Source organism: Olea europaea, chromosome 8 (genome assembly GCF_002742605.1).
Source record: "Olea europaea var. sylvestris chromosome 8, O_europaea_v1, whole genome shotgun sequence".
Taxonomy (NCBI): domain Eukaryota; kingdom Viridiplantae; phylum Streptophyta; class Magnoliopsida; order Lamiales; family Oleaceae; genus Olea; species Olea europaea.
In genome coordinates, this window is record NC_036244.1 from 18,944,777 (window position 1) to 18,965,166 (window position 20,390).

Consider the following 20,390-nt stretch of genomic DNA (forward strand, 5'->3'; position numbering starts at 1 on the left):
AGAGACTAGTTCAGACAGTGACCATAAGGATACCAAATATTCAATTGGATAAAGCTCCCTATACATAAATTTTTTAACATTAAAGCATCCATACACTCATATGAGGTGGAGTCCATTAGAATAAAATATTTTAGTAGGCCCCAACTCATGTGAGTATGGGACATCTTGATGTACAAAAGATTATGTACACCAAGGAAGATTCTATTCAATTAGGCGCATGACGACATGAAGCAGACTCGGAACACGCAAAATTTAATTTATTCTTTGTAAGCTTATTGTTTGGGAGGTCAGGCCCGCCCCCTCTCGAGTTGTCCTTTTTCTTATTATTGATATAGTTTCTATTTGACTCTCTTTGTTTCAAAATTTTTTATTTCTCGTACTTATTTTTAACCACATATTCTTACAATAAAATAGTTTACACATAATTCCAAAACTTTTTTCCACTTTTTAACCACATTCTCCAAAAAAAAATATCAAAACATCATTTTTCTCTCAATTTCTCTTTATGATGCCATCAAATAGGGACATAATCAAACGTGACACACAAATGGTTTTAATTTAGTAAAAAATAAAAAAGATTTGTCAAAATTTTCTTATCCTCGGGAGCATAGGCAATTTGCCTTGCCCGTTGTAGTTTTTTTAGTGTTGCAACTTATATGGGAGGTGATTAATCTAAAGATTCTATCATATCTTTAACATGAGAAATCAATCATAACTTTAACATGAGAAATCTAAATTACTATTAGAATGCGTTTGATAGTCAATATTTTTCATAAAATACATACAGTCCTTGTTTGATTCCCATTTTGAATAATAGAGTAATGGAGAATGTGTGCTTAAAAATTAAGGAAAAATTTTAAATTTGCATGTAATATTATTTTATTGAAGAATATGTGGTTGAAAATAAATTTTAAAAAATGAATTTTTAGAAGAATGAGACTCAAACAAGGGTTTAATTGACAATTTTTATGGAAATAATTTCTAGGCAATTCAATTAACTAAAATATATTTTTTTCCATGTAAATTTTATACTTGCAATCAAACACACACTTAGTTTACAAAATCAATTATAAATAGATGCCCTCATATAATTTATTAATTCGAAAAAAAATAAGCTAAAAGAAAACACTTAAATAGTCCAGTAATTGACAACTCGGAGGGATACAGCTTAACATAGGGCTTATGTTTGCTGAATAGGAATATGCTTTTCAGCCTTGAAATCTCTCCCTCAGTATTCTTAATCCCATGTATCTGTAATAAAGGAAAATAATCCATTAGTGCTTGTTAAGTGAAGAGTCGACAATATTACAATGAACAAGATTTGAAATCTGGGACATAATCGACCCGAATTTCAATCAATACTATGTGTATCATTACCTTCCTAGCATCATAACAGTGGCTTGAGGATTAGTTCCAGGAGAGTGTTTAAAGGTGGATCCATCAATAACTCTCAGAGCTTCCACTCCAAGAACCCTATAATCCCGATCAACAACTCTTCCAACTTGACAGCCCCCATGGTAATGCCAAATTGTCATGACAGTGTCCTTGCAGTACTGTTCCAACGAGGTTGAAAGGTTAGCATGTTTCGGCAATAGATTGATCGGGGCATTGGCTGTCATGTTGAGAAGAACCGGCAGTGAGAGATAATCATATCTGAATTGACTAAATGCCTTTGATTCAATCACATTTTCAATGATTTTGAGGCCATTCACACATCTTTGTAAATCTTCTGGTTCTTTGAAGTAGTTGAATGTGACTGATGGATTGTCATTAGGGTTTTTGGTTCTGAGCTCTAAATGGCCTCTGGATGTAGGGCCCATGACTTTTTCTAAGATGAATCCACCTCTAAAAACTGCTGGTTCAAGTGCTTCCATGGCTTCTATGGCTTTGGCTAGGGCTTCTGGGGTCCTTTGCTTGGGTGGAACAGTGGAAAGCTGCCCAATCTGCACAAAAAAAATAAATAAATAAATAATAATAATAATAATAATAATAAGGTTCTTAAAAGAATTTTATATGAATTTTATAATTGAACCCCACGTAGGCGGGTTACGATTGATGCTCGAAAACAAAAAATAAAATACACAACTTTGAAGAGGAGCATATAACTTGACTTCGTGTCAATAAAAGACTCAAAGATAAAGTGATTACATAGTCGAAATATTTGTTTCTAATCGACGGAAACTTTAAAAAGGTCAACATCACTACTTTGAGCATGTTATCAAAACGATACTATTTCAACACTCTAGAATAACATTTCATAAATTTTAAAAGAAGGTAATCATTCCCCAACCCCCCCCACCCCAAAACTCATGAAATTTAAAGAAACGTGGAGGAAACTATGAAAAAAAGAAAAGAATTCTTGGCTTCTTTGTGGCTTTAACTTGAAATATACCATATAGTTGGTATAAAATTAATGGATTCTAAATTTTTTTGGCTAGTGATACAAACAGTCAATTTTTTTAACACAAAAAATCTAAAATACACTAATTCCATCAACTATTTCTTTGTGCCTTAATTGTAAAATTGAAGAATTTTGCAATTGCTGTAGCAAAAATGTTTTTGTCCATTAAGCACTCTACAATCTTGTACATATTGATGTGTGTCGAACTTTTTTATCATGTTATGTCACATTTCGCCAATTCATTTCGTTTCTGTGCAACATAAATTTGTACACGAGAGGAATTTCATGCAATGTACCTTAGGGGAGAACATCCCATAGTCGGCACCACCAGCAAAGTTCTCACCGCTGGCAGCTTCAATATAGCTTCCAAAGTAGGTGATTCCAACCACCTGAATCAGAGATACCTCTACAGGATTTGGAGATGGTATAAAAATGGCATTCATTGGGTTATCTGACATGCCTTGGCCCACTAAGGGCTGGTCCAAAACCACTGTAATATTATGGGCCTTCAAGTGATCTGATGGGCCTACCCCACTCAACATTAACATTTGTGGGCTTCCAAGTGCCCCAGCTGATAAGATTATCTCATTCTTTGACCCCTTCTTCAAGTAGGCTCTGTGCCTTTTTCCTGATGCATCTCTGAATACAACTCCATGAGCTATCGGCCTCTTTTTGCCTGCTTGGAGCAAAGAGGTTATCAAAAGCACTTCGTTGAGTTGATACAAATATTTAGAGACGAAAGATATGAATGAAATTAATCGTGACATTAGATTCGACAATAATAAGAAAAGTTGAGATATTTGTTCATAGTTTCATCCCATCTTATCAAGTCTAACGTCTCAAACATGATTTAAGATTATCAAAATTCGCAGCATAGAGGGTTGAAGGCACAAGTCTGCTAACGTAGACTGGTTAGCACTAGAAGAAGCTAAAATTTTGTGTATTATACTATTTTAATTTTGTCCAGTACTTCGTACCAAACATAACCTAGACGTATGAGCACATGTGAGTGAATTCATACTTACCCTTAACCTTAAACAATATTTTATGAACAGAAGCATGTAATAGCACAGTAAGGCCACCGGGGTTTGCATACTGAAGAAGATCAGCAGCCGTGTGCCGGTGGTCGTCGCCATCGAAAATCGTGCCACCGACCTTAGTTCCGGGCAAGTGATCATACGTAAAACCATTGTTAGGATGCACACCAACCTCCAACAACCCATCTCTCACGGCTGACTGCCACTGCTTCATTGGTGGCTCAAACGCCACCTTCTTTTCCACCCATCTATAAGACTCATTAACTATCCGTCCATCCCAGCCGGCATCATTCACAAATCTATGTTCGGCGCGAGTGTAAAACCCCGCGTTGAGGCAACTCCCGCCGCCCAGCACTCTAGCCCGGGCGTTTATCACACCATCCTCCGAGATGAAGCGTTGGGAAGGGGACGAAGGCGAGAGGTCGGAGAGACTTCGGCCAAATGCACCTAGGTTGGTGATGTTAGGGTTGCCATAGGGAGAGCCACCGCGTTCGAGGAGTAGCACGGTGGCATTTTGAGATAGAGTGGCGGCCAGTGGGCAGCCGGCGGTGCCACCGCCTATTATGATGTAGTCGAAATATGACAGTGCTGGGGCCGATGTAGCTTGGTGCATGAAACTATAGCTTGGTGCTGCCAATAAAATCAGAAACAATCAACATTATTTTTAGTATTTTCAATTAAACATGATCGAACATAATATGTACGATAAATTTGTTAATTGTTGTGCAAAGTGTTGTCGAGTTCAATGAAAAAGTATATGGTAAGCGTAACCGCGACTAAATAATTAATTAAAAGTTGAAAAAATAATTAATGGCTTTATTTCAGTAAGAAGTAGTTGTGGCTGAACTTATTGCATGCCAGTGGTGGATCATAAATGCAAATGGACCATATACGTAAGCAAATTTTGTTCGAGACAACTACTTCCAGTTAATGCAAATTAATGTTGATTTTTAAAAACGTTTTTTTTTTCCCATTACACTGTGTTTAACTTGGAAATTGGAATACATTACCTCAATCATTAAAAATGTAGCAATTTGTAATGGCTTTTACTGCAACAAAAATGTTAGTGAACAATGTAATGCAATTTGCTGTTCAAAATGTGATGCTCCTTGGAAGAATATTTTTACAAAAAATTAAGAATAAATATCTTTCATGTTATTTAATCTTTGTTTGATGGGGATTTAAATCAGATTTTTAGTAAATTTTAATAAAAAATGATGAAATGTGGGGTTCAAAAATTGTGGATCTCAAGAAATGTAATGTGTGATTAAAATTAATTGTTGATCGACTTAAATTCAAGTCTGGATTTTAATTTTCACCAAACATGACCTAAACATGAAAGTTATATAACCCCGAGTCGAAAAGACACTATGCTGACAAGAACACATGAAATGTAAATTTGATAATTTCTACATTGTACTTCCCGTGTTCGGATGGGATAAATTTTATATTTTTGCACACATTTGACTCGAGGTTAGGTCGAAGCCCCTCAGCCAAACAATCACCTATATTAGGTTTAAAAGAAAAAACTAAAAAAGCTAAGTGAAATATGCATAAAATTACAGACGAGAAAAATATAAATTTGATACCTCTTTGAGAGAAACAGAAGCCATTAAAGAAGAAAATTCCAGCAAGTGCAGCACTAATCAATCTCCACAGCCCACAAACCAACATTTTGCTGATAATTCTCATGCAATTATAAGCTAAATTAAAGCAGATTATAAGTGAAGTATAACTTTTTTTAATCCTATAGAGCAAATTCAACTCATTCAAGCTTTACATATATCAAAAGTTTACCTGGAAAGCTAGCAGTCCCTCGATTCAGACAGAAATAAATTTTGACAGTAAAGAGATTACTGTCTTCGCGCCGGGGGGGGCTAATCTTCTTCTGTATATGTATATGTGTTCTTGGAGCATGGGGGACAGTAGCAAGATATTAATAAGACTTTTACACGTCATAAAAATTGCATATATATATGTATGTATGTATGTATGTATGTATGTATGTATGTATGTAACGTCACCGGTCTAGATGGCAAAATATATATCATTAACTGATACTCTAGTACTAACAGGGCTAGATATATAATTCTTACTCAAAACCCATGTATAATTATAACTTGTTTAGACACATTTACAAGGAAAAATAGAGGCAAGTAGAAATGCACTGCAAGTCTTCGAATTTTGAGCGGAGTTGTATTAGGATTACTATTTGTCAATTTGGTGAATTCAAATCTGTTTGGGAAATAAAGGAACGAGAATAATATGACAATATGAAAATCAAATAAGAGCGTAGTAAAAAAAAATACCATGAGCAGAATAAGAGAATTTTATTTATATCAATAATGGAGGATTCCAAATTATTGTTTAGAATGTAAGGATTGATTTTTTTTTAGAGCTTTACCTTATATATATATATAGTGCAAAGAAGAGCCTAAGATATGGTGGAATTCAACTATAATAAGTCTATACAATAATGGAGCATTTAAAATAAAATAGGATTCAAAAATCCATCAAAGTTGTGAACTGTTCCAAACCCGGATAAAATTGCACCCTTGTTTTGGGCGCTCGAGCAAATGATTAGCACGTAGTTAGTGCCGATGTGATGCTTTCTTTTCCTTGCATGATTTCTTCCTCTACCATTGCAAATTGGACTTCTTCGAGTATAACACGAATCATCAACTCCCAAATTGAATTTCAAATAGAATTCTCAAATAGACTTCAACTAGAATTCCCAAATAGTCTTCAAAATAAAATTCGGGTAATACTCTAATTCTAACAAAATCATTCAAAATTGATTCCTTGCACATTTGATCACTTATCTTCAATTTGGTACAATCATATCACCTAACTTTGATTTGCTAGTAAATATGGTCATTGTGTAATGTGTATGCTACCCCTTTACCATTTTATTATTATCATTTTAGTTTACGCTACTCTTTTACTTCAAAAAAATAATAATAATAATAATAATAATAATACATTTGCGTCAACTAATAGCACATTATTTTTATATTTTGAAGTTCTAGTTGAACTTTAGTTAACGCCCAAGTCTGGATGCAAATCTAAATTGGGTAACTTGATTGCATCAAATTAAAAATTAGCTGCAAAATCTGCAAGAAAATAGAAGTTGGTTAACATAGTTACTCCAAATTGAAGATGATTAACGTTGATGCAACTCGCATTTAACCCTCGAATGCAGTGAGTTATTAAATATCATGCCAAAAGCGTTGATATGACTTCAATGAAATATTGACCTTTTTCAGTTGGTGGTTGGAATTAATGTGGCATTGAAGTTGCAAAAGTATTGGGTGACAATCAACCACCAGTGACACAACAATTGATAATTTTACCCACGTATGGAACTAAATATGCTTGAAAAGTGTTTATAAAGAATTTATTTTATAAATAGATAGAAATTAGTACGTAATACATGTGGATCTCAGAAAATAGGTGAATAAAAAGTGACTTAATCACTACCATGAGACGATTCATCTTTTTAGCATGCGAAGTTTCTTGCTTTGTGGATTTTACCATTTAAATTCATTTTTGAGGAGATGAAAATTGAAAATTATTGTCTAAATTTGGTACTCCTTTTAGCATGTTCGGCTAGGGATGGCATAAAAACCCGTTTAACCTGATATCCATGAGGCCTCGCCCCGAATGAGGATGGGATGGATATGGGACGAGGGTCATTGCTTCGTAGCGGGTATGGGACGAGTACGGGAAACATAATCCCCGTCCCATTTAATATTAATTTCAAATTTAAATTTTTATCAAACAAAAATAATAGATTTATTATCATTTTTAAAGAAAACATAAGTTATTTTTAACAAATTGGTAAAAAAGTAATACTATTTACTAATTAAGGACATAAAAAATAAAAGCAAAAAATAAATAAAAATAAATGGGATGATAAATGGGGCAAGAGACTTGCCCGCCCCGCCAACCGGCTTTAACCGGGTATGAGGTAAGATAACAAAAAGAGGAAATTACATAAAATCAGGCATTTAAAAGTTCAAATTCAAAATTCAGGGATGAAATTTATCTATGTAAACATCAGGTATTATATATAGTTAATTCAACCAATTCAATTAACAACCCTAATCAATTCCCCAAATCAATCTCGTCACTTCCTTTCTCACTCTACAATCTCTTCCTTCTCTCTATAACAAATCGCCACAGAAGATCAGTCACCGACGGCACCGTTTTCGATGTGAGACTGGCACTGCTACAAAGAAGAGTGGGGAAGGCTACAAGGGGTGCGACGGTGACCTCTCCCCAAGAGTGCCGCTACTGTGCGAAGATGAGCCGAAAGAAGACGCCGTCGAAGATATGTCTTACTCGGATTTTTGTGAGCCACAGCTTAGAGCAGCGCCTGTGACTGCGCTGACCACGATGCCTCCGGGCACTGATTGGGTTAAAGAGGTGTTGTTTTGTGATGAAAGCTCTGTGAATGGCGTCGCTTCACGATGGGTTCAGATATAGTGTGATGTTGCCGTGTTGTGGTGTTGGTATGTACGGTGGTGTGGTGTTGCTGTGTTGGTGTGGTTTTTTAGCATATTTTATTGCATTTTTTAGGTGATGGTGGTGGGCTTGTGGATTATTTCGTGGAGGTGGTGGTTGGGTGTGGTATAAATAGAAATAGAGAAAATAGTGATGGTGGTGTGCTGTGGGTGGTGCGGTGGTGGTGTGCTATGGGTGTGATGGTGTTATCAGTACGGTGGTGCTCATGATGGTGGCGGCAAGGGGCAATGATGCTCATATTGGTGATGTGATGGTGGTTTTGGAAATGTGATGGTGGTTTTGGAGGCGATGGTGTCAAACCATTGTTGTGTTGTTGGTGGTGATTGTTGCGGTGGCAGTGATGAGTGGGGCATCTGTGACCAACTTTTTAGATGTCCGTGACCAAAAATCATATGTTTGTGACTTAAAGATAATTTGTGACCGATAAACTGTGACATATGTGACCTATAGATATAATGTGACTTGTAATTTGAATGATCAGTGACCTCGAAATAATATGTGATCTACAAAATTTTTGATTTGTGACCACAAAATAATTTTGTGATCAATTAATTTGACGATATGTGACTAATAAATAAATCTGTGATCTATAATTATGAATATGTGATCATTAATTGTGTAATTGTGACTTTATTATCTCCACATAATAAATATTTTTAATTAATTAAATATAAACCTGATTTTTGAATTTTAAAAGTATCTATCTAATTTTTGAATTATGGTAAACTTAATACCTGAGATGTGAACTCTTCCCTAACAAAAATACCTAATGGGATTGGGGTAAGAATGGTCAACCCGTCTCATTCGTGGCCCGTTGCCATCCTTATGTTCGGCTGTACACGGTATGTCAAAGACATCAAAAGATAAATTTGATACGTAATATTCATGAGGATTGAATGCTATTATTGATAAAACATCATAATTAATGTTATATTAAAAGAGAATCAATCAACATCGAACCAATGATAAAGAAGTTCACAAAAGTGGTTATATAAATGCTTTCTATTATGGCCCTTAGTTTTCTCCCACTACCAGATTCCCCTTCCCAACCATTTTAGCGGTTATTTAAAATTTAATTGTACAAGTAATTCTTACATAAAGAAAATATCGTTCACAAGAACTATTCAAAAATTTCCACTTTATCAGGAACCAAACTTTCGTGCAGTGTATGCCTGAATCACGATGTCTAAAAGTCATTAGTAATTAAAATGCACCACAACTCTATTGGTCGACGATGGATCAGGGGACCCACAGTTACTTAAAATGATGAAGATTTGCACTAAAATATATTAGACTTCAAAACACTCATTCACATGCAGGCCGGATTTATTTTTCATTAAAGAAGCAACCCTTCACAATTTTTACAAACAAGCAGCTCTAAAACTAATTTTCTAAACCTTGATGATTCTAATACCAGATCACACCACTTCAACTAAAAGCTTTATATAAATTTAGTAAATAAAAGCGTATATAAATCCACTATAAATAATTCTATAGAGATCTATGTGAAACAAAGAATGAGCAATCACTATGATTTCAATCTTGAGGATCAGTAGAGATCATTGAAGGTACAGCAAGTGGCAACGATGGAACCTATGCAAATCACAAGGGAAGGAAGAAGGGTGGTGTTCAAGAGCTTTTCCTGTCCCAAATATCCAGCCAGCGTTATTGTTCCATCTGCAATCACTCGAGCAAGTGTTCCAGCTTCAGTCGACAGAAGCCCACCATTATAGGTCCCACGAGAAAGCCTGGATGACATTACTCGAGAGAGGAGCGACAAATTGACACCTATAATCACAAGAAAAAAAAATCGTCAAGTCAAAATGATACAACACTTAATATCTTAAACCTGCACCCTCTTAAATTAATATAATGGAAATCTTACCTTCCAATACTTCAGCAGATACAAACATTACTAGCCCCGAGACTACATACTGTGGAACGGAATATGGGATTATTATGTGAAAACTAAAGAGTATACCTAGCAAAACGGCAATTTCAGATGCCAGTAAAATTTTCCTACAAACAATTAATAAAAATCGATAAGTAGGCTGAGATGCCAAAGATTCCTTATGAAATGCAGTAACTAGCATTTAAAAACAAGATTAAGTTGAAGATCTTGACCAGATGCAATTCGTTCTACGTTAGAACGGGTTCGTAAGTAGATCAGAAACAATGTTTGTCACTAGGCACCGGGAGGACCTTTATAATGCTTAAATTATTTTGTTCTTCTTGCGCACAACTTTCATGGACAAGGAAATAAAACTGAAAAAGAGGCTCAATTCATTTTGATACATTTCATGGGGGAGCAAGACATTATGTAACATGTCATCCCAGTCCGTGAAGTATGGACAGTCCTACTGGGGTGGCATTTTCATGTCCAACAAGTATTGAATATGAACACTCCTCGAACATTCTCGGACATGTGTCCAACAGGTCATGTAGAGTGTCCATATTTATATATATTTTTAAAATTTCCAACACTAGAGAGACACTATACAAACATGCGATGATTTGTATCCTACATTGTTCATGTTCTTTATAGTTTTAACAAGCGAACAACATCCCCTCGCCAAATAAAGGACACGGACACCCTTTGTAAATTTAAAAATTCAAAATAGGGGGATCTTGAACTATTAAAACATTTTTTAAAAAACAAATCAAACTAATGTGAGAAAAAAAAAATGGTGAACTTCATGCTGATAGCAAATTACTATGTCCATTGGACATGCCTTCAAGGAACAATAGCCGTAGTGTTTAATTGTAAACTTGGGGGATGGGGGGGGGGAAGGTGGGATTGTCTAGGTATATATAAAAAAAATTGAAAAAGAGAAACTCATTTTCCTGTGACTCCTGAATTTGCATGGCTTCTTGGAAAAGCAGTTACCTGTCCTCAAACATGTTGCTTATGTAGCTTCCAACAACAATATTTACTGGAAGCACGGTTAGCCAAAGGCATGCAAGAAAAATTGACACAGTACTCGTAGTCCAACCAAAATAGTATGTAGTGATGACACTTGATTCTGAGAGAAGAATCTCCATTGCATATTTAAGCATGAAGTAAATCAATAATTGAACCTGAAATATCATAGAATCTTTTGCAAGGTTAGTTAAATATGATCATATTGCACAAGATAGATGCTTTCAGTATTTCAAAATAAGAAAGTAGCATTATTTTCCTTTTTCCTAACTCTGAGGCCTTAACAAGAGGATTAGTGTAAGCTTGTCAAATAGTAGAGAGGGAAGTTTGGAATGCAGAGTCCGTGTTAATTAATTAATTATGCATAGTCTAGCTTAATTTTTATTGGACTTTCCGAATATTCATAAGAATAGGATGCTTTTAAACAACCAGATTTCAAACAAATAATATAAATATAATAAATGAGAAATCATGACAAATATGTGAATTATGTATAAAGAGGTCAAATGGAAATACAATCAAAATACAATAAAGAAATAGTAGGAATGGCTCAACACTACACATGCAAGCAGTTTCTTAAAGGAAATAATGATCTACCCCAACAGTCTCCACATTAATTATATCCGTTGACTGATTTCTTTCAATTTGACCTTTTTGTGGAACAAAATTATTCCCAAATTATTAATAAAAACCATTACTAAACAAGTTCACGAATTGAATAATATAGCATGCAAAATATCCCCAGATAAGTAAAACTGCCAAGTAAAATGAGAATCTTGACTAATTAAGTGGGCTGGGGGAGTATCTCCCACCCTCGTACACGATCCCCAGTCTTTTAGAGTTCTTCAGGTGTCCCAAAAAGACAATGTATTAGCCATAACAAATTGATACAAGCCAACAAACGCAGACTAGAGAAAATAATACACTTCAGCATTTGTTTGGCTAATCTTATTTGAAAATCATTCCTTATGGAATTCATTTTCAACCACACATTCATCTAATAAAATAATTTTGCACGTGGACCCATAATTTTTTCTTACTTTAACTGCACATCCTTTCTAGACTTTCCACTCTAGATTTTATCTAAATCACAACTATATATGAAGATGGCAGTCTGATCTAGTAATAAAAGCAAATAGCTAACACCAAGAAAGCATACATATGCTCATCAATCCACCAAGAATAAAAAATTTAAAAAAAATCAAAAATCAAACTTTCTTACAATAATCATCTAAAGGAATATAAAGAAAAAGAGCCAACTATTCAATACAAATATTAACTCAGATTCAAGCACATACCTTTACAGAAGGCGTAAGTAACCTATAAGCTGATCCAAGAGAGTTGGCCGGTAGATGGGATTCCTCAGGAGCCTCTTCACTCCCATCAAATTCTTGATCCCCCTCATCATCTTGTTCATTTTCATTTGAAGTTAAAATCAACGGTTGTGCAAGACCATTCTCAAGCTTATCATTTTCAACTATACCAACCAAAGGATTAATGTTAGGTGCCCATCTTACTTCCACTCTTCAGTGACTATTCATTATAGAATTTTTACAAATGAAACCTGGACTTTTGGAGTCGGATAATGATATTGGACATGCAAACATCAGTGCATAACCAAACAGTTAAAGAGAAACTAACAATCACTATACGGTTTCTACAGATCTACATGATGTGCAGATAGTTGACCAATCATTTAGGGATTAAAAAGGTGACACTTAGCACAATGCTGAATGCACAGAAAGTTCATAGACTATGCTAGTGCTGTATATAATAAGAGAAATTAGCCAAGTAACCATTAAATGTAAGCACCTAAGTTTCATAAATACTCACTTATAGCTGTCATGTCATTTACCTTTACATTTTGTTTCACACCATCTAAAAGTTACAGTGTTAGACACTAACCAAATTTATGTTGCCCATTAAACAAGCTCAGGCTCAGCAGAAAATGCTCAAGAGATATGATTTTGAGATAAATCCAGATGTTGTTCCTTTTCCAGGTGCACGAAAGGAAGATGATACTGATACCACAATACAAAATTTCCAGCGAAAGTAATGTTTCATTGAAAAAATGGATAAAAATAAAGGTAAAGGTAAAGGTAAAGGTAAGGTAACTGGAAGTACAATTTTCTATAGAAAAAAATGTGTCAAGGCAAAGAAAAAGTGATAAGAGTATAATTAGACAATGAAAGAAATGCCTAAAACTACAAATTAGAATAGGGATGGAGAAGATGGATAGAATTATTTTGCTAACTGTTAATAACATCAAAAAATTGATAATTAAATATTAAATCAATGTATCGCAAAGATATATTTTATAACAGTTTGTTTTTCCAATCCATCTCAGATAAAAAATAATAATAATAATAACAATAATAATAATAATAATAATAAATAAATAAATACTAGGGTTGATAGATCCTCAGATTATTATTCTTGTAATCAAAATTAAGCAGTTGCCTTAAAGCTATTTAAGAGGAAAAGAGACACAAAAAAGAACAATAGAAAGTATTACGTGGAAAGTATTGAGAATGGAAAAACAAAGAATTGAGGAAAGTGTACAAAATTATCAAACTGCAGAAACATGGAGGGGGAGAGGGAAAGCTGGATTTTATTTTTATCTAAGAACAATGTGAAGAAGGATATCAACATAATAGTTATTGAAACAAGAGAGCAATACCACAGAAAATGCTTCATTCTCTTCTCCATAGGTCCATACGCCTGTGGTTCCTGCCTAGGGTAGTGTTAGAAAGGTAAGTTGCACGCAAGGCTAGGTGATGGCCTGGCTGCATACCGCAATACAGTTTTATTCGTGTAAAACATCAACGACTCCTATCACTTGAAAATTGTTTTTACTATTTTACCAATCAACTGCCGTTCACCAATAAATGGAGTATTAGAATAAGAATCAAAATAAATATGACAATCTTGTTGCTAGTTCACTTTTTATGTGTTCACCAACAGGAAAAAGTTTCTGCCTCCATGACACTGGAGCTTAGCATTTTGGCATTGAAGGGACAAAGAGAAAAGACAAACAACAATACATTTTATCTCATTGTCAAAATTTCAATTGAGATGTAAAAGTTTATTTAATCTAGTTTATTTAATTGAATTTTCAGTACTTTAGCACCTGTTTCTTGGAAACCATTTTACTGAATTTAGTTTATTTCCAAAGAAAAAGGGCAATACATGAGAGAAAAAGGGATGGAAAGAAGCACAATGAGGTAAACATACCGCCAGTGGATTCCTGTTGGACATGGTTAACTTCAGATTCACGAGCAGGTTCCCTAAACGAGATCCACAACCACATTAAGTACACTAACCATGCCAGGGCCATTACCCAACCTGGCAAAGTGACTTGATTAAATGTGATCTTGTAAAGCTTGAAATTAGTTTGAAGTAATCCAGCAAATGCAGGGCCACATGCCATTCCGAGAGCACTAGCACTAACGAAACCTGCTGAAGCTTGCATGCGGATTTTAAGTGGCACACAGTCACTGATATAACGTCGGTTAATCGCTCTGGCAGAACCGAAACTGCAAATTGACAAAGGGAAATTACACTTTATCAAAGCATGTCCAAATGCAATCACCACTTTCAAGACCAGGCACAGCAGTCACTATAGTAAAGTGCAAAAGCATGCAAATGAATGTGAGAGTATGAGGTTAAGCGTGAGCGGATAAATAAGCGAACTAATACAGCATGTCACATCAAAAAACGAAAGCTTTTTATCATAGGATCTTCGCTGTTCTTATTCATACTATCTATTGTTCCTAAATAAGAGTTTGATGTGGTCCATTGTTCTTCCCCATAATTGATATAGATTACCTGGTGTAGTATGAAAACATAGAGGAGCAAGTATTACATCAATTTTATGGATATTTTGTTCACATCCAATAATGCATTGCCTCTTGATATAAGTCAGAATGGAAAAAGAAAGCTATACAAGCAATTGAATGCAATTAGCACAGAAATCTAAAAGGATTATATTAAAATTCATGTTCCAAGATCTGCCTTCCATGTTTGTCATCTTAAACTATTCATGTTCATGGTCACCAAGTCATTCAACGTGTTTTATCAGGGTTCTTAGATACAGGCTCTGTAGTGGATTTTATACCTATCTGTATAAAGGGAAAACCTGAAAAATAAATACCTTCTACATTCAACTATAAAAATCGAATCTTACAAACTACAGTTAATCAATTAGGAATAATAACAATACAAGCATCTACATCCATGATTTTTATCGATGATTAAGTTAAAGATAAGAGCATAATCTAGATAGAATGAAGTATCTATAAACTACAAGGTCATTCATGCTAAATTTGTATATAAGATAATGCTGAAACAATCAAAGTTCTCGTCAGAGGCTGTGATCAGAATGATAATTTCAACAATCATTTGTCAAAGTTACTTATCAAACATCAAGTAAAACCGCAATCGCGTTTAATAAAACTAAATAAATAAAGTAACCAGGTGACAAGCCTATAGACACAAATACATGCACTAGAAAGAGAGAGAGATAGAGAGAGGCCTACCCGCAACATAGTCGACCAATCAAAAGAATTGATATCGAATTGAGATCATAAGCCAGTGCATACATGACATTTCCCACAAATAGAATTATACTGCTAAATATCAGAGGTTTGAAGTATGACTTATTGGACCAAGCACTGAAATACACAGAAGAAAATATCTGAGCAACTGCCATTGCCCCTATCACAATACCACAGACTGTTGCAGCTGCCCCAAGGCTCATAGAGTAGTCATCTGCAGTTGGAACAACAATATATGTATTGACCATATAGAGAAACGTGTTTGCCAAGTTCAAAAGAAGTGACATAAAATGGTATTTTTCATCATCGACATGCTCTTCAGAAGAAGTAGGCAATTCTTCTTGCATGATAAGGGCATGTTGTCCCAAAAAGTTGAGGAAGTTTGTTGAATGAGTTAATTTGTCCACAGCTGATCTTATGGAGTCCACAACAGGATCCTGTAAACGAACTCAATTAGCAACAGCAAAGGTTGGAGTAAATCAAGAACTTTACATTAATAAAAAAACACCAAAACTAGGCTAGAAGTCGCAACAAAACTCAGAAACTAAATTTTCAACATGTGAAATACCTGTAAAGGAAGGGCTGGCTGGTCATAAATTGATAAGTAGCTTCCTTGGCGGTCCTGGAGAACTGCAAGATTACGAGATATTGCTCCAACAACAGCTCCCAAACCCTGCAAAAACTATTTATTAGCAATAATATCTTTCTTTTCCTCTCTACTGTTATTTGGAATTGTAACTGGTAAGCTTCGTTTATGATGATGTAATGATTAAGATACTGCTGGGATAAAATTTTGAGGGGATTATGACAAGAATAGGGAAACAGAAGTAGAAGAATCTGCGATTCATTTAAGCACATTACCACATGTTTGAATACTTGCTGAAGCTGGGAGTAAGGATGATTAGCACGAGTTTTGACATAATAATCAGTGAATCTGTAGCCAAATCTCTTATCAAACTTCTTAAGGATCTTTCGCAGGCCAATGGCATTTATTTCAACAAAAAATAGAAGCTTTAAAAGCTCTCTCCCAACTTCTCTATAAGATTCTCGTAACTCGGATATTTTGGATATATCAGGCTGTTCCTGAAGATATTCTGGTTGTTCATTAAGCTGGGCTATCCTGCTTGCAAGCATACCTTGTTGTTCCAACAGAAAAAGAACAATTTTTTTCAATCTGCAATGATATTGAAGAAGTTAAATTAGTTTACAGTACTACAAAACAAATTGATGTTTCTACACATTCTTTGGAACATTCTTGACCATTTCTAATCCAGGCCCAAAATCACTTAGAGTCACACATAGGGCCAATAGTGTTGTGAAGCTCAATGAAATAGGAAAGCAAATGGAGCCATGTGTTGTCATCTCTCATTAAACGAGATCTTGTACACACATATTGGGCCATGAATGCAAAAATTCATAACCTATAAATTTGGTATCTATAAAGGCCAAAAATATTTCTTCTAGCTTCTTAAATATATAACTAGCTTCTTAATTATATAAAAATTGTACTTCTCTACCTTAGGTCTAATTTTTATACATCTCAGCATGTCATACAAATGCAATCCACTTCATAACGCCAACGCAATCCTTAAGACAGTAAAATTATCAAAAAATGCTCAAATTTTGAAAAGTATATATGCATGCACACACACACACACACACGTGAAAGGGAAATGCCACTTGATATCGTAAAATCCCAGAAAACATTAAGTGCGAGTTCAGTGAATTACAAGGATCTTAAAGTTGGTAGAAAATCTGTTATGAAACAGTACAGCAATTAGCACATCTGTAAAACAGCACAAGTTCATAAATTCTGAACAACTTCTACAGTACCTGATTATCCAGCATTCGAGAAAAATCCTTGAGAACATGCTGGCTATCCAGTGCTCCAGCTTCAATTTCATTAGCATATTGCTTCACTTTTTTCTTCATTAATTTGTAGTTTATGTAGTATCTAGAGGGTAGAAAAAGTTTATTATCATAGCACGTCCAACAAATCTAATGGCATAAGCAGTGTAATTATGACATTCTAATGCAATATGATCAAATCTCTTCTTTTGTTGTGTATTTTATCCTTGTGGAGTTCTATTGAAATAACATTTTTCAACAATTCGAAGCTTATACTTAGGTTGTCCAATTGGGCTACCATATATAAGCATTGTGCAATCTATGTTACAGTCTCCAACAAGAAAAGCAGCAGGTTTCGATATTGTTAGACTGAGGTTTGGCATTTGTAACAGGTGGAAAAATCTCCACCGACGTTCAACAAGAACATCAATTTTATGGAGTCAACAACTTCAACTAGGACAATAAATGTTCTACTTTTAGAAATTTTGATGATTCACCCGACCAAGTGATAAAAGAAAGCTGAGAAATAAATCAAACATCTCGCACATACCCTTGCCATTCTTGAATTTGTTTTCCCTTCAACTTTTTCCCAAACTCAACCATCTCAGTCTGCAGAAGAAAACTTATTCAGTAAGAATAAGTTGCAAAGAAGCTGCATCAAAACGGTTATAAAATTCTAAAACATAATAAAGTATCTCCATAAAATTGTTACTGTATCACACTCTTCAATCCCAGACATTGAGAGAAAGAAATTATTTCACTTTACCCACTAGTCACTTCAACAAATAAAGATCCCTTTCTGAAACGGAACTACACAGAACAATAAACTAATTAAATTAATTATCTATCTTTCTCAGCTAAGCTGCAATGATTAACTCACACGTCCTCTACCAATACACTGCTGAATGCATATCTATGACTCTAAACACAAATAAGATTTAAATTTGTTTTTAAGAAAAATCAAACTCAAATATTGATTACGAAAAGCAAAAAAAGATACAAAGTAGCCAATCAATATACCGTACTGCTGTATTAAAATTCCAATAATTCAAACACATACAAACATCTGGATTCACACAATGGAACACATGCATGGATAAAAGGTCCATGTTTTACCAGAGGAATTCGGAGGCCGCAGGACTATTAGATGAGCATCAACAAACACCAGCTTTCGATTTCGATTTCGGGTCCGGTAAAACGCAGATTCTGAACCTATCAAAGAATTCGGATCTATGATGAACTGTTATACAGAATTTCCAATTTATTTGCCATAGACAACAAGAAGACGAACCAATTACCAGAACTCCACTACCTTTAACACAGATACATGTGTGTAGGAATAGAAAGAGAACAAACAAGACGAAGTGAATTTCTATATAAGCATGTTGGATATTGGTTAAATAAATTGAGAATTGAAAATCGATTAAAGTTCGTATCGAATTCGGGCAAATACTCGAAAGCTCGACTCAATCCGTTTAGGCAAAATTGTTTGCCACTTCCCCGCTTCGGGGCGCACAAACGGGGATCGACCTGCCCGGTCAGGTCGCGAGGGTCGAGGGGGCAGCGCTCCTCGTGGGGGGTCGGGGGCAACGCCCCCGAAAGAGAATTTTGATTTCTCTGCATATATTGAAGGGTATATTTGGCATTTCGAAAATCAATATCGGATGAATGAGAAATTACGAAAAAGGCCTCAACCATTAGTGAATAGACACCTTTTCATAAAGGTGCATTGTTTGGAAAGGGTGTATGGTTTGGCCTCAACCATTTCGTCCACACCCCTTCACGATCTATAAATAGGGCCCTTTGGGTGTCATATTCCACACAGTTTGATATGCAAAAACGTCTCTCATCCTCTCTTCTATCCAAAATCAAAATCATTTCATTTATTTTGATTTTCTTTCATTTCATCTGTGGAGTACATAAGCCTACATTTGGTTCGTTGTACTTGTGTTTTGGAGTGCTACAAACACAAGTGTAGCCGTTGTATCTTGGGAGTCGATTGCCGAAATTCGTAGGTACCGTTGCGGGGCAAATTCGACTTAAGGACAAAGAGTCCAACTCTTGCCTCGACTTTGTCACCATCATTATACTTATTTCGGCGTCATTATTTACAAAATCATTCCAACAAAGCATATACTAATTATATATTAATGATTTTCTTTTTACTTGGCAAGTTTATGGCTGTAAATCGACAACAAATCAACTCCTCCACCAAGTTTCTTAATTGGAAGATTAATATTAGTCCACTTCACTTTGTGCTTATTATAGTCTATATATTGTTTAATCATTTAAGAAAACTTACAACAAACGTTTAAATGGGTATTAAGGATTGGATAAGATTGTTCTAATTGAAATAAGGGTAAATTCATTCTTGTCGAGCTCTCAATCTTACGTGTGACAGTCGCGATTGAGACCCTTTATTTTCAGCCTCGTGTGCAGGTATCCCACACGCAATGTTTTATTAATATTTGACAGCAAAAAGTTTGGCCAATTCGAATATCAATTATTAATAAATATCTAACTGCAACTCCTCCTGATAATAATGACATAAGGAATCAAGTTGCCAAAGTTGAACTTAAATTGATGGAAATTATTATTATTATTTTTTACCATTTTAACCTTGAATAATTCTGCTCCTCCTGGGTTTAAATCCCGGGATTGGAAACAGGTGCTCCTTGTTTTTTTTCCACTTTTTTTTTTAACTGTCCAATCAACTGTTGACACGTGGCATTGGGGGGGGGGGGATCCAAACCCTATTTTTTATTCCCTTGTGTGTTTACCCTTTTTTAGTTTGACATCACGTGTATGTCATATGGTCATGTGGATGATCGTGTGCGGGCAATATTAAAAGGTAGAGGACATCAGTATCACAAACGAAAAAAAATGTCGTTTTTTATATATATTTTTTGTTTGAACTCATCAACTAGAGATTTTAAATTCGAATTGTTCACTTTCATCAAGTCGTAGTTGCTTAATTGGAAATGCTTGCTGAAAATAGACTTTTTAAATCAAAGTGGCACGTAACTCGTAGAAATTGAACATTTGTTCGGCTAGTTATCACAAAAAAAGGACTAAAGCGACGCAAGTCTCAATCCTCTTTC

At 35.0% G+C, this 20,390-nt stretch overlaps 2 protein-coding genes across 8 annotated transcripts; both read right to left on the reverse strand.

Moving 5' to 3' along the window:
• Window positions 1-1,050: 1,050 nt before the first annotated feature.
• Window positions 1,051-5,315, reverse strand: LOC111399092 (protein HOTHEAD-like). Of its 2 annotated transcripts, none has more exons than XM_023026323.1 (6): window positions 5,236-5,315; window positions 5,028-5,116; window positions 3,427-4,068; window positions 2,698-3,077; window positions 1,378-1,943; window positions 1,051-1,251 (listed from the first exon to the last, which is right to left on the reverse strand). In XM_023026323.1, the coding sequence occupies exons 2-6, from the start codon at window positions 5,110-5,112 to the stop codon at window positions 1,209-1,211; spliced, it is 1,716 nt and encodes a 571-aa protein (XP_022882091.1). In that variant the 5' UTR covers window positions 5,113-5,116; window positions 5,236-5,315; the 3' UTR covers window positions 1,051-1,208. The 2 variants fall into 2 exon arrangements, with proteins under 2 accessions (XP_022882091.1, XP_022882090.1); XM_023026322.1 differs by having other exon boundaries at window positions 5,028-5,141; window positions 5,236-5,310.
• Window positions 5,316-9,273: 3,958 nt separating this feature from the next.
• LOC111399093 (SPX domain-containing membrane protein At4g22990-like) lies at window positions 9,274-18,673 on the reverse strand. Of its 6 annotated transcripts, none has more exons than XM_023026326.1 (12): window positions 18,588-18,673; window positions 18,406-18,501; window positions 17,840-17,898; window positions 17,275-17,395; window positions 16,303-16,615; window positions 16,010-16,114; window positions 15,424-15,878; window positions 14,120-14,421; window positions 12,184-12,362; window positions 10,853-11,043; window positions 9,851-9,984; window positions 9,274-9,753 (listed from the first exon to the last, which is right to left on the reverse strand). In XM_023026326.1, exons 4-12 carry the CDS (start codon window positions 17,349-17,351, stop codon window positions 9,515-9,517), a joined length of 1,995 nt encoding a protein of 664 aa, XP_022882094.1. In that variant the 5' UTR covers window positions 17,352-17,395; window positions 17,840-17,898; window positions 18,406-18,501; window positions 18,588-18,673; the 3' UTR covers window positions 9,274-9,514. The 6 variants fall into 6 exon arrangements, with proteins under 6 accessions (XP_022882094.1, XP_022882096.1, XP_022882095.1 ...); XM_023026328.1 differs by having other exon boundaries at window positions 18,602-18,653; XM_023026327.1 differs by having other exon boundaries at window positions 18,581-18,644.
• Between the last annotated feature and the right edge of the window lie 1,717 nt (window positions 18,674-20,390).